Below are 16,751 nucleotides of genomic sequence, written 5' to 3' on the forward strand. Positions count from 1 at the left end.
CACGTGCCCTCGCCCGGTGCCCGCCGCGGGTCACTCGTGGGTCCGGTCCCCAGGCCCAGGTGGCTTCCAGTAAGAGGCGGCGGCGTGGCCAGAAGCATGAGCTCAGAGGAACGCACCGCAGCCCTCCTGCCAAAGCAAACCCCGCCGCGGGGGCCCTGCCCCCCCAGCGCTGCCCCGAGCCCCCCCCCAGCCGCCGCTGGCTCCCCGTGCCCGGACCCCCACCCCACACCGCAGCCGGACCCACGGGCACGATGTGCTGGAATGCTCCGGGCGGCCGTCCCCCCCACCCGGGCTGAGCTCGATGTGGGGGTTCTCCCCCCCCCCCGGCTCCCCCCCCCCGCCTGGCGCCCCGGGGCAGAGCGAAGCAGGGACCAGGGGACGGAGGGATTTGGGGAAGTTTGTATTTCCACAAAATAGTTTGCAGCGACTCCTATATTTACACCTGGGGGAGGGGGGGTATTTACATGACCCGGTGGAGCTATATACAGGGAAGGGGGGCGCTGGGGAGGGGGGGAGCCGCGGCACGGAAGCCTGCCCTGGCCAAGGGGTCGTCCCGGCAGGAGCCCCCCCTTTCCCCCCGCCCCGGGGAGGGGGTGACACGGGCACAACTTCTGCCGGGGGCCGGGCACTGAAAAGAGACGGCCAAGTGCCCGGTGGGGCAGCCAGGCCCCGGGAGCGGCTCAGAGCCAGCTGAGCCGCGGGGGAGAGGGCAGGGGCGGCAGGACCCCAGGTGGTGGGGGGACACGGGGTTCCCCCCCGGGGCGGATTGGGGCCTGCTTTTCCCCCCTCCAGCAGGGGCTGCGGGGGGAGCTGGGCTTTGCTGGTGCCAGTGGAGGGGGCAGGTGGTGCTGTGGGCGCCGGACCCCCGTGCCCCAGCCCTGCTAAAGCAGGGGGGCTGCGGTGGTGGCCGGGGGCTGCGGTGACGGGGCTGTGCCGGTTCCTCCCGGGGGCCGAGCGCTGGGAAGCACGGTGGCGCCACTGGGGCTGGGGGCTCCGCCACTGCCGCCGGGCTCAGATGGCTTTGGGGTCTTTCCTCTCACCCAGCAGCCAGTACGTCCGCATCTTCCCCTTGCCCTGGGGGGCGGAGGGCCGGGTGAGACCCTCCCCGCCCCCGGCGCTGCTCCTTGGGTGCTGTCCCCGGCACCGAGGGGGACAGGGGGTCCCAGCCCCAAGCCACCCACCCATCGCACGCCCGTGCGGCGGGAAGGGCTGGCAGCCCAGCAGCGGCCCCGCGCCCTCACCTTCATCTCCACGTCCCCGCGCAGCTCCAGCTCGAAGCAGCCAAACTCATCCAGGACTTCCTTGGTGGTCGACGAGATGTGGATCTTCAGGGCTGGGTGGCACAGAGGGGCAAAAAGGACACGGCTGGGTCCAGGAGCGGCGCACGGGCCCGCGGCACCGGAGCCCGCCTGCCGGCCCCGTGGCTCACCCTGGCCGTTGGACTCCATGCGCGACGCGGTGTTCACCGTGTCCCCGAACAGGCAGTACCGCGGCATCTTCAGACCCACGACTCCGGCGCACACAGGACCTGCGGGCACAGAGATGCCCGGGGCTGCTGCAGGGCGGGCGGGCGTGCGGGCGAGCATCCCCCCGCCGTGGGGCTGCCCGGTGCCGGGGCTCACCGGTGTGCACGCCGATGCGCAGGCGGAGCTGGTCGTTGGGCCGGTGCCGGATCTTGAAGGTTTTGACGGCCTCGAGCAGGGCCAGGGCCATGCGGACGATCTCGCGGGCGTGCAGCTTGCCGTTGCGCACCGGCAGCCCCGACACCACCATGTAGGCGTCCCCGATGGTCTCCACCTGTGGGGTCAGGGGAGTGGGTACACCCTGGTCTCCCCGCTGCCCTCCTCGCTTTGGGGGGCTGCACTTACTCCCCCCCCTCACCTTGTAGACATCAAAGTTGTCGATGATCGCATCGAAGCAAGTGTAGAGATCGTTCAGCAGTGTAACAACCTGGATAGAGCCAAGGGTGCACATGGGGCTGGGAGCCGTCATGTCCCCCCAGCCCCAGGGATGGCACTGCCAAGGTATGAGCCATCTGCCAGCCCCACAGCGGGAGCTGCCCCCCAAGCCCTGCTCTCACCTGCATCGGTGTGCTCTCCGCCGAGAGGGCAGTGAAGCCCACGATGTCACTGAAGTAGATGGTGACGCTGTCGAAAGCCTCGGCCCGCACTGTCTCCCCACGCTTCAGCTGCTCCGCTACGGAGCTGGTGAGGACAGGGGTGGATGCTGGTGGCCTCCCACCCCAAGTCCTGCTGTGTCCCTTCCCTATACCAGCACGAAGAGCCGGCAAGAGACCCCATGCTTGGATGGCAGCGGGTGCATGCTGACCCCATACCAACCCCCAGACCCACACACTCCCGTCTCTCCCCCCTCTCACTGGGGCAGGATCTGGTAGAGGAGGTTCTCTGCCTTGCGCTTCTCCTCCAGGTAGGCCTGCGTCCGCTCCTCCACCAGCTTCTCCAGGTTGTTGGCGTACTGCTCCATGCGCGACAGCAGGTTGTCCAGGATGCTGGTGCTGCCCTCCCTGCCGGGGTTGCAGGCAAGCTGGCACTGCGGGAAGAGGTGCCCCCCAACCACCGCCCCCATAGTTGTCCCCTTTCCCACCCGCAGTCACCTTCTCTGCTCGCCAGCCACTCACTTGTTGAATCTACGGATGAAGATCTTGATCTGGCTGAAGTCGGGGCGCTCAGCTGGCTCCTGCGCCCAGCAGCGCTCCATCAGCACCGCCAGCTCCTCGCTGTGCACCCCGATGTCGATGGAGGGGCGGAAGAAGGGCTTCTGGCTGTTACGCACCTTCTGCACGATCTCTGCCGGGGGGTGGCCAACAGTGAGCACCGGACCTCCCTGGTGGGCACGGGACCATCCCACGCCTGCCCCCGCTCCCTCCCCTCACCTTTGGGGCTCAGGTCCATGCCGTCGATGTAGAAGGGGCCGTTGCGCAGGGCGACCTCCTGCACGATGATGCCGAAGCTGTAGACATCGGCTTTCTGCATGCCGGGGGTGGGCAGCCGCCCCTTCTGCAGCAGTTCTGGGGCTGTCCAGAGCTTCTCTGGTGGGACACAGCCATGGGGTGGTGAGGCAGGGCCACCACACCCCCCTGATCCCCCTGAGCAGGCACTCACTGGCGTAGAGGGCATGCGTGTCCTCACTGTCGCAGGGCGAGCGGAAGCTGGCCAGCCCGTAGTCGGTGATCTTCAGCACGAAGCGGCTGTCCACCACGCAGTTGGATGACTTGAGGCTGCCGTGGTGGCCAATGATGCTGTTGTGCAGGAAGGCCATTCCCTGGGACAGACAGACGTGGTGAAGCTGGACGTCCCCCCAGCACCTCCCCCCCAGCCACTCTCGCCCCTCGCTTGGGTACCTTGACAATGTCGTTTATGAGGGAGTAGCGAAACATCCAGTCCAGGTTGATGCTCTCGTTCTCCAGGACATCCTGGGGCAGCACATTGAGTGGACACCACTGAGCACCCGGGGAATGGTGGCACCACCACCAGCCCCAACAAGCACCTAGCTGGCGGGGGGGGCTCGGCCTCACCCACCCCCTCCCCTCCACCAGCCTCTGACGCCTGCTTGTGTAGCTGTGCTTGCGAGTCTTGTGAGGTTTGGGTGGCCACCAGCATCTACACTCCTGTCCTCAACGCCCAGCCCATCCAGGTCACCAGGAGTGTCTAAATGTCACCCCCGGTGCCCCCCAAGCCCCCCTACCTGCAGACTGCCCCGCGGGCAGTACTCGGTGACGATGCAGATGTTGGGGGGGTCGATGCATGCCCCGATGAAGCGGGTCAGGTGGTTGAACTGGATGTCCCGCATCTGGAGGGGGAAACAGAGCCAAGACAGGCTTGAGGTCAGAAGGGACAGTCTGCTGCTCCCACCAGCCCCCTCCTCTGCCAGGACTAGCCCCTGCACCCCTCAAGCAGGGTGCCCACCCCAACCCAGACCCCAAACCTACGTGCTTCAGCTCAAAGAGCACCTGCCGCGTCAGCTCAATGCGCTTCTTGTTGATGTGCTTGATGGCCACCACGTTGCCCTGGGGTAAAGAAGAGGTCAGTGCCCGTTGGGCAGATTTGGGGAGGGGAGGAAAGTGCCAGCATCCTGAGGGGTGTGGGTGCAGCCAAGGGGGAGCACCCCAGCAGGGCTGGGGGTTTTGGGAGGAGAGCTCAACTCCCTGCCTGTTTCACTGACCTTGAAGTGGCCGGTGTTGGCAAAGATCTGGTACTTGCCGTGGGTCGTCATCAGGGAGCCATAGCTGGAGCCGCGCTGCGGGGAAGGAGGGGGTTAGAGATGGGGACCCTGGGGAGGGGGTGACAGGCACCAATGATGCTGGGAGAGATACCCAGGGGTGTGCAGGGGATGGTGCAGGACAAGCTCTGAAGGGTCAGGACAAGCTCTGCATGCTCTGTAGGGAGGGTGAAGACTATAGGATGAATTATCGAGTGCTGCAGGGGATGTAGGAGGTGTAGGGGATGCATAAGGTGTGGCTGTGTAGGGGATGGAGGGCCATATAGGGGCTGGATGAAGTATGGTGCTCTGTAGGGGATTCAGGGCTGTGTAGGGGATGGATCAAGAGTGGCTCTGCAGGGGATGGAGGGTCATGCAGGGGATGGATGAAGCGTGGCTCTGTAAGGGATGGAGAGCTATGCATTGCGGTTTTGGGGTTGGATGCAATGGGGCTGTGGCTCTCTAGGGGATGGAGGGCTGTGTAGGGGATCAACAAGGGAGGAGCGTCATGCAGCACAGGGGCAGGAGCAGGAGCAGTGTGGTGCCCTAGGACTGGCGGCTCTCACCAGTGACAGGGTGAGACGGCTGCCTGCTGCCTTGTGGTACCGCTCAGGGCTCCCGAATTGCAACTCGTCCCAGCGGATCCTCCAGAGCATGCTGGCAAGCTCCTTCTCCAGCATCAGCTTCCTGGGAGGCACATGGGGGTCAGGTCCCCCTGCCATCCCCCGGCCCTGCCTGCCTCCCCGCCGGGTTGAGGGGTGCCTGGTAACCAGGCAGAGGATCCCCCAGCCCCGACTGACCTGAAGATGAGGAAGCTGGAGATGCCAAACATAACGAAGGTGAGGCCGGTGCCTAAAGCCACGATGGCCAGCATGGAGAGGGGGGCTGCAGGCAGGAAGGGATGTCAGCGTGGCCCGCCTGGCCACGGATGCCAGGCTGTCACGCACCCACAGGGAAGGGTGCCAGGGGCCGAGGGACGTGGGGACCCAGTACACCCACTTTTATCGCAGGAAGGGTCATCCACGTCAAAGACACAGGGCGGGTTGTCCAAGGGGGGGGCCCCCTTCACCCAGGGGATGGGTCGTCCCAGCCAGTGGATCTGCTTCTCCACACCCGAGTAGTGTCCCACCACCTACGGCAGACACAGCTGAAGCCCCCACCACCACCACCCACAAGCATCCCGTCCCCCAGCACCAACTGCCAGCAGGATCCCAATGCCCCCCACCTCGTACTGCCCGCTTTCAGGGTCACCCATGGCCCACAGGTTGAAGTCGGTGTCCCGGTCATTGTTGCTGTCCATGCTCACCAGCCCCGTCACTCCTACGGGAAGAAGCGAGACCCAGGTGGGACAGGGACCAGGTTCCACCACCCCCCGGCACCGAGCTGCCCCTGTCCCACCGTTACCCTGGAACTTTCGGTCCCGCATCTTCTCGATGATGTGGGTGGCGTTCTTCTTGGAGCCGCCCTCCCGCAGGGTCTCGTTCAGCACCATGGCATACAGCAGCATCCCATCATAGAAACACCCCGCCACCAGGTTCATCTGCCGGGGGGGAACCTCAGCACACCCGCGGCCACACGCACAGCAGCAACCCGGCCCCAAGACCCCCACACCAGGGCCACGTGCCCACCCATGGCCCCATAAGTGTGGGGATGGCAGCGTCCATGGCTCTTCCCACCAGAGATGTCCCCTCTGGCGTTGCCCGTGGCTGCGTCCCACCCTCTGCATCCTGGTGAGGTGCCACAGCCCCATGTGGAGGGTCTCCACCACCCCATCACACAGGGGGACTCACCAGGGAGTAGTTGAGCTGCACCCCAAATTTCTGCTTAGCTCGCAGGATGAGCTGGGTTTGGAAGTGCTGGTACTCAGGGTTTTGAGGCTCGTAGTAGGTGATCACCAGCACCATCTGCAACCGAGCACAGCACCCCGGATCACACATGGGGGCCGGGCCGGGGAGATCCCCGTGCTCCGGCAGGCAGGCACAGCTCACCTGGAAAGCCTCGCGCAGCCCCGAGTCCTGGCCCGGGCTCTGCTGCCAGGGCTTGAAGGGGTCGTGGGCAGAATCGCCCCGCAGGCTCTCCCCGAAGACGTCCAGGTAGAAGAAGACGTAGTCGCCGTTGGTGAGGTTTTCCCGCTGCGCCAGCTGCATGATCTGCCGCAGCATCTCTGGCGGCCCGCAGAGATACACCACTGCCAGGGAGATGCGGGGCGTCAGGGGGGCGATGCCACCCCCCCAAATCCCCCGCGGCACCCCAGCCAGGTGTGGGGTGGGATGTTTTCCCTCGGGGCGGTGGGGCAGAGCCACCCTGGGGGCACGCTCAGAGGCTGTGGCGGGGATAGAGCAGGCGGATGGGGCAGTGCTCGGCCCTCTGCCTTCTCACGCCGCTTGCCCCACGGCCACAGTGCCCGCTCAGCCCCACTGCCCTCGCTGACCCTGGCCCGCTCCTGCCCCATCAGCCACCTTGGGCCAAAGGGGGAACGGAGAACAGGGGAACCGTTGCTCCAGAACATGAAGCAGATACCCCATGCACAGACCCCACGCACCCTGCTCCAGAAAAAGCCACCCAGGGGACGCCTACCCCAGCATCAGCTCCCCGGCTGCTCCCCGCCAGCCCCAGCCAGGGGCCGGGGCGGGGGGGCTGGGAGAGGCGTCGGGGCCATGCGCCAGAGGCCCCTGGGGAACCCGGGCTGGGGAACGGGACAAACCCATGTTTGGGTTCGTGGCCGGCCGGCCCTGCGGCAGGAATGCGCAGGTTCCCGGATTCCAGCACCTTCGGCGGCCGCCGGCGCTAATTGGAAACAGAGCATCTCACTGGTGCAACCCACACGGCAAGGGGGTGCCCGGGCCCCGGCTGGCCACCCCGTGTGTCCCGAACCGCTGCGGGGGGCTTGGCCACCCCCAACGGGATGCCCACCCGGGGTGCTGCGTGGGGGCAGAGCGGGCTGGCACAGAGCACCGCAGGCTGTTGGGATGGGCGTCTGAGAGTGTCCGAAACCCCCCCAAGCAGGGGCCCTCCTTGCCCTTGCTGAGGATCTTGCCACTGCCTCCTCCCTCCCCCCGGAAAACCAGGGCCCCCGCTCCAGCCAGCCTGGCTGGGAATCTGGGATTGAGCAACGGAGGAGGCGGTGGCGGCGGGTCCTGGAGGAATGTCACGCTCGGGCGCTGGCCCCGGTGCACAGCCCTCCTGCATGGGGCCCAGCGCCCTGGCTGGATTCGGAGTGTGGGGAGGGCTGGGGACAGCAAAAAAGCCCCTGCACCTGGGATGGGGTCCCTGCTGCTGGAGGGGACCTGGCCATGCAGGCAGGAGGGCTGATAGGGTCACCCACAGAGGCAGCGAGGCAGCCCATGGGTGGGAGAAGAATCCCAGCACGGGCAGCCCACAGCGACGTGGGGAGCTACTCCCGGGCAGGGGGGAGAGGGAAATCGCAGCAACTTGGGCTGTGCATGAGCAAAAGCCTGTTTCAGGATCTGAAATGGTTTCCCTCCTAGTGCTGCAATACTCTCAGATAAACACTCTTGTCTTCCCCACTTCGCTAGTCCCACACCCAGAAATGTGCCACCCCTAAATTTCTCAGCCAGGGTGGGCAGCTCAGCATTTCCCCGGCATGCAGAGGCTGCGGACGCAGCATGGGACCCCCCCCCCCCCCCGCCCCCCATCCCTTCGCAGGCGCCAGGAAAAGGCAGCCTGCGTCACCACAGGGGCCGGGGAGCCACGGCAGCTGGTGGCAGATGGTGGGACACCCCGCGCAGCCGGCAAAAGCCCGACCGGTCAGAGGCCACCGCGGGAGGGGATCGATGGCGCCTGGACGGCTCCCCGGGGACGCGTTGCAGGAGCCGCGCAGAAGGGAAGGGTCAACGCTCAGGGCTCTCCATGACACTGGCAGCTGCCTCCAGCTGGCAGCCTCCTGCCTGGCCAGCAGCACCCCTGCCTGCTCACAACCCCCTCCTCAGGGGTCGGCAAATAGCCCAAAGCAGCCTCAGCGCCACCCAGGGACAAGGGGGATGGGGTTGTGCGGGGCTGAGGTGCATGCAGCCTCCAGGTATTTATTTAGGGGGTGCCCATCATGCAGGAGGCAGAGTGCGCAGCCCCCAGGGACCGGCAGGACCCTGTGTGTGCAGGCAGGGTGGCAGAACACCACCTGACCCCTGCATGATGGAAGATAATCCTAAAGTGAGAGCGAATCCCAGTTTCGGGCAGCGAATCCCTGCAAATCCTAGTTTTGAGCAGCCTTACCAGTATCGGGCACTGCAGCACAGAGACCCTTGCCCCAGCCAAGCAGCCATCCCACGCCCAGGGGGATCGCGGGGGTGAGGACAAAATGCACTCCCCTCCAGGCAGCAACACCCAGCCATCTCCCCAGGCAGGGGACCTGGCCTTTGCAGGCAGATGCTCTGGTAATTCCCTCAACCACAGCTCTAATTATATCAGCGCTTTTGCAAGTGGCAGGAGAGACGTGGGCCCCTGCACGTCACCCAGGCACTGGTGAGAGGGGCAACGGGAAACACAAGGCAAGACACACATGGGACAGGGCGATGCACCCACACAGCCCCGACCCGTGCCCACTCTTTGCTGCCAGCATCAGGGATCGGCAGCCTCTGGGGCACACGCTGGGGCAGGGAAGCAGCTTTCCCCGGGAAAGGTTTACCAAACTCCTGCCCACCACCTGGGAGAAGGGAGGTGGCACCAAGAGGGATGACATGTGGTGTCATTGCGAGGCATGGACATGGACGTGGCTGCGCCTGAAGCTCCTGCCCCCGCCCTCCATGCCATGCCATGCAGGGGTGGGCACCCCTGGGACAGCCTTGCAGGGTCCCCGCTCCCTGCCCCACGCCCTCGGGTTAGGAAAGCACCTAACATCAGCATCACAGCCCTGAGCACCCATCTCCATGGGGCCAAGCACGCAGCCCCACACCCTGCCCCCATCTCTGGGCTGTGGCCAGAAGGGCCCAGACTCCCCCACATCCTGGCTCAGAGGGCCCCCAGGTCTCTGCCCACGCCTGGCCGCCTCCGCCAGCAGCCTGCACCAGGAGGGATCAGTTCCCATTGGGGTAATTTAAAGCACCAAGCCGGAAATGTTGACAGGACTCACTGGTATTAGCCTTTTTCCCTGCACAGCCCTTTTCCCCCCGACCCACACGAAGCTCCACACCCCACGGCTGGTGACGGCGCACGCAGGGAGCTCCCATCCCACCCCCTCAGCCAAACAAATGAGAGTGGCAGCCACAAGCTGCTCAGCTCCCGCAGCCCACCACAGGATACCCATCCCCAAGGACCCAGCCCCACCGGCCTCAGTCCAGCCTCAGTGAACCCGGTCCAGCACCCCAAAGCACCCCAGACATGCACCCCCAGCTCGTCCCACACAGATTTGGCCACATCTCCCACTGGCCCATCTGGCTCCACTCCTCCCGGCTCGATGTCCTTCTTAATGACACAGCATCTCAGGATCCATTAAGAAGCATCATGGAGCGGCTGGCTCCAGGATCGATACATCCCGCTCATCAATAATTAAAGAGCATCAGGCTGCCCTTGCTCTCCAGCTGCCTCCCTAAGCCCCTCCATTTCCTCCCGCTCCCAATATAGCCGCTCTCATGGGGCACTCACAAGGCACCAAATTGATTTATCCCTCCATCAGCAAGGTGGGGCCGTCCCCCAGCCCTGTCCCCAGGGGCGCAGTGGGGACGGGCACAGCCCGGAGCACCCAGGTGCCAGGTTGGGGGGGCTCTGCCCGAGCACGGCACGGCCGCCTCGGCGTGTCAGCACCGGGCTGCTCGGGGCACGTAACCACAGCCGGCGCTGCCCTTCAGACGGCCACGTCCACACCGTCACCTTCAGCCTCCAAGGAGGTGGCTGGGTCCTGCCTGCTCCCAGGGACGCCCTGATCCTGCTAACGCAGAGGGCAGGGTGGCCCCGGCGCCCCTCACACCACACGCCCCATCAAGGTTAGGGTCCGTCCCGGCCCTCCCCCGGCACACAGTGACTGGGCGGGGGGGCAGAGAGGGGGACCCTGTGGCCCCCCAGCCTCCCCCGGACCCCCCCATTGGCACTGGGGTGTCTCAGGTCCTGCTTTCTCCCCTGTGTACCCACCGCTCCACGCAGGTCCCACTGCTCCCCCAGCCCCACCGTGACAAAATGTGCCCACCCTTCGCTGTGCCCTACATACAACCTGCTTTGCCCACCCCTCCCCGTGCCCCACAAGACTCACCGTGCTCTCTGCCCATCCTCATGCCCCACACGGGTCCCACTGTGCTTCCAGCCCCTCCCTGTGCCCCACACATGTCCCACTGTGCCCCTGGCCCCTTGCCGTGTCCCACAGGGTTATCAATCTGCCCACACCCCGCTCCACCCCACACAGGTCCCACCGTGTCCTTGGCCCCTCACTGCACCCCACACAGGTCCCAGCAGTGCCCTCAGACCCTCACGGTACCCCACAAAGGTGCCACTGTCTCCTTGGCCTGTCACTGTGCCCCACAGACATCCCACTGTGTCCCCATCCCCTTGCTGTGCCCCACACAGATCTCACGGCCCTCTCAGCCCCTTGCTGTGCCCTACAGGGGTCTCAGTGGCCCCCTAACCCCTTGCTGTGCCCCAGATGGGTCCCACTGCCCCCTTGACCCCTTGCTGTGCCCCACATGGCTCCCGCTGTCCTCTTAGCCCCTTGCTGTGCCCCACATGGCTCCCGCTGTCCTCTTAGCCCCTTGCTGTGCCCTACATGGATCTCAGTGGCCCCCTAATCCCTTGCTGTGCTCCACACGGGTCCCACTGTGTTCTTGGTCCTTCACTGTATCCTGCATGGGTCCCATTGTGTCCCCATCCCCTTGCTGCACCCCAGATGGGTGCCACTGCACCCTCAACCCCTTGCTGTACCTTGCATGTGCTCCACAGCACCCCAGTCCCCTCACTGCACCCCAGATGGGCTCCAACAGCCCCCCCCCCCCCCCCCCCCCGCCCCTTGCTGTGCCCTATGTGTGCCACACAACAACCCCGTCCCCCCACTCTGCCCCAGACGGGTCCCACCACACCCCTGTCCCCTCACTGTGCCCCACACGGATCCCACCGCATCTTCCGCCCCTTGCCGCGCCCCCCACGGGGGGTTTTACCTCCTCCCCGAGCCCTGCGCGGTTCCCCCGCGGGGAGCCCCCTCTGCTTCCCCCCCCCCCCCCCCCCACCGCCGCCAGCCCCCTCCGCAGGCTCTCAGCTTTGTCCCACGCCCTCCCCCCCACGCCGCGCCGCCCCACGCACCTCGCCCGTTGGCCTTGATGAAGTGCACGGCGGTGTCGGGGCCGCCCTCGTCGGGGGAGTAGATGTGGTGGCGCACGGTGAGGTTGCTGCCGTCCTGCAGCTCCTGGTAGACCCCCTCGACGGTGAAGTAGTAGGGTCGGTCGTCGGTCTTGCGGTCCACGTAGAGGAGGACGGCGCGGGCGCTCCAGTTGAAGTGGGCGTGGAGGTGGGAGACGAAGGCGCCCAGTTTCGGGGCCGAGGGTCCGGTACGCACCGTCGTGCTGTAATGCTCCCGTTTGCGGCTGAAACCGGCCGCCACCGCCCCGCCGGTGATGAGCGGCAGCCGCCAGTGCGAGGCGAAGCGACCCACGGAGGCGGCGGGGTAAACGCACCCCGGCCCGAACAGGACGTCGGGGTCGTGGTAGAGCTTGAGGTCCACGGCGTTGAGCGGTGCCACGTACTCGGAGCAAGCGCCCTCCAGCTCCGAGCTCATGAACTCGACGCGCACCGAGAAGGGCCGCGGCAGCAGCGGCGGCTCCCCCCGCTCCAGCGCTTCCAGCGCCAGGCTCAGCGCCGGCCCCACGCGCGGCCAAGCCCACGCGTAGCTCACGTTGCGCTCCGGCAGCACCACCGCCACCGTCAAATTGGCGGCCGTCCCGTCGGGGGTCGCCGTCCGTCGCCTCCCCGCTCCCGCCGCCGGTACCGGCAGCAGCAGCAGCAGCAGCGGCAGCAGCCGCGGAGCCATGGGGCCGCGCTGGCTCCTCCGCCCCGGTCGCCGCTCCTGCGCCCCGCCGCGCCCCCCCCCACCGGCCTGCCCCCCACCCCCGCCCCACCCCCCCCGCCGGCACCGCCCCGGGACGCCCAGCGCCCTCTGCCGCCGTTCCCCGCCCGGCCGGACGGCACGGGGATGGGCGGCACCGAGGGGCGGGGGCGGTGTGTCCCCGAAGAGCGGGGCTGGGGAGCGGCGGCGGGGGGGGCGACGGGGACGGCTCACACCGGTTCTAGAAGGAAGTGGGGTGCCCGCGGGTGGAGGGGAAAAGTGAGGGATCTGGGCTTTCCCCGAGGGGTCGGGGTTTGCAGGTTCGGTGGCCCCCCCCGGTTGGCAGGGGTGAAGAGGGGTGCGTGGGTTATAAGAGGTTGAGGGGGGTGGTTTGGGGAGGGGTCATCCGGATTTGGGGTGTCCCGGGTGGGTGAGGGGATTGAGGAAGGGGTGCTTCTGTTCTGGGGGGGGGTGCAGTGAGGAGGGGATGGGAGGGGGCACCCTGAGGGCAATACTGGCTGGGGATTGGGGAGGGGTGCGTGGTTTCTAAGGGGCGGGGGGGGGTGTCCAGAAGCGGGGGCTGGGAAGGGGGATTCCGGGTTTGGGGCATCCCAGGTGAGTGGGGGGATTGAGGAAGGGGTGCTTCGGTTCTGGGGAGGTGCAGTGAGGAGGGGATGGGAGGGGGGACCCTGGGGGCCACCCTGGCTGGGGACTGGGGAGAGGGTGCCCCGTTCTGGGGGTCCCCAATAGGGGATGGGGAAGGCCCTGGGCAGTGGGGTGCAGGGGATGTGTGTGTGATGGGGCCTTGGCAAAGGGGTGCCCTGGGGAGTGGTGTCCCCACTGGGGGTTGAGGGAGGTGGGTGAGGTGGCACACAGCTGTGGGGTGCAGCCAGCTGATAGGGGAGGGGACATCCTGGGTGCGGGTGTCCCCACCAGGGATTTCAGGGAGGTCTTGGGCTGTGGGGTGCAGAGGGAAGTCAGGGTCTAGGGAGGGGGTGACTGGGATCTGGGTGCCCCCTTCGGGGGGACATCCAGTGCCCTGGGTGTGGGTATCCCCACTGGGGCCGGGGGGAGGTAGGATGCTGGGGAGGTCCCTGGGGATTTGGGGTGCAGGGGGGCAATTGGGAAGTCAGGCCCTGAGAAGCAGGGTGCCCGGGGGATCCAGATGTCCCCGACACCCAGGATGTCCCCCCCAGCAGTGGAGGGTGCAAGTGGGGAGCCGTGCCACAGGGATCTGGTGTCCCTCGCTGCCTGTCCCTGCTCCACACATGGCCTGGCTGGGGGTGGGCAAGCAGGGGGGGTCCAGGGGCAGGGGGATGCTGGGGCGCTGGAGGCAGCGGACATGTCACCACAGCGGGTTTTAGGGCTCCAACCCCTGTGCTATGGTACTCAGGCCTGTGGGGTGGTGGGGGTAGGACGGTGGGGGGCTGCAAGGGGAGCAGAGAGTGCGGGGGGAACAGCCCGTGGGGCACAGGGGAGCACTGCAAGGGCAAGGGCTGGCTATGGGGCAGAGAACCCTGCGCAAACCCCTCAGAATGCCATGGGGGTGGGATAGCCCGGGTAGAGGGGGGCTGCCAGTCCTCGCGGGGATTTGGGGAAGGACCCGAGGGGGACGCCAGCCCCGGCTGCCGTGGCGGGGGGGGAGAGCTGCTCCAGCCCTGGGGGGGGACAGAGATGCTCTGTGTTTGGAGAGGGGGCCTCTGTGGGGCGCGGGGGGGGGGGGGGGGGGGGGGGCTCGGCAGGGGCAGCGTGCCTGCGGTGCATTCCTCGCATTCCCAGCCTGCTGCCTGATCCCGTCAGGCAGGGAGGTGGGGGGGTGGGGGGGGTAGGTGTGTGGGGGGGTGGGTGTGTGTTGACAGCCACTGCCGCACGTCTCAGAGCCACGGGGGGGAGGGTGGGGGGGTGGCTTCTTGCGTGTTGGGGGGAGCTCAGGGGGAGTCCGGTGGCTGCACGGGGGGGACCTGCGGGTACCACTGGCCCTGCAAGGTCCCCCGGGGATTGGATGCGTGAGAGGGGCTGAGCCGAACAGTGGGCAGGGTGTCCCTGTCCCCTCCTGGGATTTGGGACAGGTCACCAGAGCAGAGCAGAGCTGCGGGCTTGGCACCCTTGGGTGCCCCGGCACGGGTCCCCCTGCAACTGGGGCTGCCGGGGATCAAAGCCCCTCTCTCTGTCCCTGCCAGTGCCACTGCAGGTGTCCCCTCCATGCGTGACACGTCCTTCCCGCTGTGGGGTCACAGAGCTTGGCTCACCCGAGCCGGGGGGATTGGGTTGCCGGCTATAAATACCCCGCTCCACTTGCGGCACAGAGCTGGCAGCAGTGCCTGAGCTGGGGAGGGGACGGCGCTGCTGCAGGACAGTGAAATCCAACCAGCAGCGAGTATCGGCGAGGAAGGAGAAGATGGAAGGGTCTGGAAGAGCTTCTCCGTGGGGTGTGGGGCTGGGCGCGGTAGGTCGGTGGTGGTCCCGCGGGGGACCCACTCTGCGAAATCACTCCTGCTGTTGGAGAGGTCACGGGGCGCTGATGGTGCGAGGTTCTGTGCCCTCCACGTGCCCCCACGCCGGGCAGCCCAGCCCCGGGGTTTGTGTCCTGAGCCACAGTGGCACCTCTGAGCCTGGGGTCACCTGGTGGCACAGTCCAGGGTCCAGCGCCGGGGCGGGGGGCAAAGGGACTGGCAGCACCCTGGGTGGAAAAAGCCTTCTCCGACCTGGCTTCTCCCTGCCTGCAGCAGGCAGGGTGTGGGTAGCAGAGGCAACGACCAAAAAATAAATAAATAAATAAATAAATAAAATAAAGAGAGGAGGGGGAAAAAAAAGCAGAGGAGGGTGGAGGGAGCGTGGGGGCAGCATGGGGTGGTTGGGGGGGCCGTGTGTGCTGGGGCACCCCGTGTTTGCGTGTGCATGCCAGCAGAGGGGGCCTGGTCACCGCTGCCTGTACACCGTGCACCCCACACCCGTACAATGGGAGACACTGGCTACAAGCTGGGGCACCCTGGCAGCCGTGGGGCACGTGGGGAGGCTGCCCCAGCTCTGCGACCCTTGTCGGACCAGGGCACCCCCACCACAAGTACACACGGGGGGAGAGGAACCAAGGGGGCTTGGTACCCTTGCTGTCCCCTCAGCCTGCTCCCTGGAGCACGTGGGGCTGGGGGTCACCATGCTTTAGGGTTTCTGTAACTCCATCTCACCTTCTCCATTCCCCAGTCTAACGCTGAGTTTTAGTCTTTCTGCGCTTGGCATCCCACGTCTTGGAGCTGAGTTTTCTTTCTGCAGGACTGTGCCCAGCACCCTGGTCTTGGTAGTCTGTGGTGCTCCATGGAAGTCCATGGTGGTCTGTGGCAGCCCAGCAAGGTCCATGATGGCCTATGGTGGGTTGTGGTGGTCCAATGGTGGTCTATAACAGTCTATGGTGGTCTGTGGCTGTCTGTGTTGGTCCACAGTGGTCTGTGGCACTACATCACAGTCCACAGAGGTCCATGATGGTCTATGGTGAACTGTTGTGGTCCATGGTGATTCATGGTGGTCTGGGGTGGTCCATGACAGTCCGTGGCCATCCATGATGGTCCATGATGGTCTATGGTGGTCTGGGGTGGTCCATGACAGTCCATGGCCATCCATGGTGGTCCATGATAGTTTGTGGTGGTCTATGACAGACTGTGGTGGTCCATGGCAGTCCACAGAGTTCCATGGTGCTCTACAGTGTACTATGGTGGTCCATGATAGTCCATGGTGATCTGTGGAGGTCCATGGTGGTCTGTGGTGGTCCATGGCAGTCCACAGAGTTCCATGGTGCTCTACAGTGTACTACGGTGGTCCATGATAGTCCATGGTGATCTGTGGAGGTCCATGGTGATCTGTGGTGGTCCATGGCAGTCCACAGAGTTCCATGGTGCTCTACAGTGTACTACGGTGGTCCATGATAGTCCATGGTGATCTGTGGAGGTCCATGGTGGTCTGTGGTGGTCCATGGCAGTCCACAGAGTTCCATGGTGCTCTACAGTGTACTACGGTGGTCCATGATAGTCCATGGTGATCTGTGGAGGTCCATGGTGGTCTGTGGTGATCCATGGCAGTCCACAGAGTTCCATGGAGATCTATGGTGGACTGTGGTGGTCCATGGTGGTTTGTGGTGGTCCATGGCAGTCCATGGTGGCCCATAGTGGTCCTCGCACTGCACCAGGGCATGATGGGCACCAAGAGCGCAGCTGTGCCCACCTGTCCCAGGGAGCTCATGCTCATGAGGTTCCCATCTTGTCTTCCATGTCCCCAGCAAGAAAAACCAAGCCCCAGGTCTCCAAAGCTGATGACTGTTTAATTGCTAAGAAATGTTTTTCCACCTCCTGGGGTGCACCAACACAAGCTAGCGGGCTGCAGGGCCCTGCCAAGCTCCTTCACCTCTGCACTGAGTGTAGGGCCAGAAGCCTGTCAGCCTCGGGAGGAGGCTGTAAAGAGCATGGCAGGAGCCACACGTGGGTGCCTGTGGCGCAGTTGTCTCTGCCAGGGCCAGGTGAAGGATCTGTGCAAGCACAGCCACGACAGGGCACGTCTGGCACTGGGT

General features: G+C 65.7%; 1 protein-coding gene across 1 annotated transcript; it reads right to left on the reverse strand.

The window, feature by feature from the left end:
* Positions 1 to 387: 387 nt before the first annotated feature.
* Positions 388 to 12,215, reverse strand: LOC116964697 (atrial natriuretic peptide receptor 2). The gene is made up of 22 exons (XM_042804877.1): positions 11,458 to 12,215; positions 6,207 to 6,406; positions 6,009 to 6,122; positions 5,623 to 5,758; positions 5,444 to 5,538; positions 5,218 to 5,350; positions 5,019 to 5,103; positions 4,785 to 4,905; positions 4,183 to 4,257; positions 3,950 to 4,027; positions 3,706 to 3,810; positions 3,362 to 3,433; positions 3,123 to 3,282; positions 2,894 to 3,049; positions 2,639 to 2,807; positions 2,378 to 2,524; positions 2,081 to 2,204; positions 1,882 to 1,950; positions 1,623 to 1,797; positions 1,430 to 1,528; positions 1,242 to 1,333; positions 388 to 1,074 (listed from the first exon to the last, which is right to left on the reverse strand). The coding sequence occupies exons 1-22, from the start codon at positions 12,179 to 12,181 to the stop codon at positions 1,012 to 1,014; spliced, it is 3,192 nt and encodes a 1,063-aa protein (XP_042660811.1). The 5' UTR covers positions 12,182 to 12,215; the 3' UTR covers positions 388 to 1,011.
* Between the last annotated feature and the right edge of the window lie 4,536 nt (positions 12,216 to 16,751).

The sequence above is a fragment of the Tyto alba genome, unplaced genomic scaffold (genome assembly GCF_018691265.1).
Source record: "Tyto alba isolate M040663 unplaced genomic scaffold, T.alba_DEE_v4.0 Super-Scaffold_42, whole genome shotgun sequence".
NCBI classification, from domain to species: domain Eukaryota; kingdom Metazoa; phylum Chordata; class Aves; order Strigiformes; family Tytonidae; genus Tyto; species Tyto alba.

Excerpts from the sequence above, each read along its gene's own strand:
- LOC116964697 (XM_042804877.1), bottom strand. The coding sequence starts at position 12,181 with ATGGCTCCGCGGCTGCTGCCGCTGCTGCTGCTGCTGCTGCCGGTACCG. Across the intron at positions 5,351-5,443 it reads CTGAAAGCGGGCAGTACGAG|GTGGTGGGACACTACTCGGG; the intron begins GTGGGGGGCATT and ends TGTCTGCCGTAG. Across the intron at positions 3,811-3,949 it reads TGCTCTTTGAGCTGAAGCAC|ATGCGGGACATCCAGTTCAA; the intron begins GTAGGTTTGGGG and ends TTCCCCCTCCAG.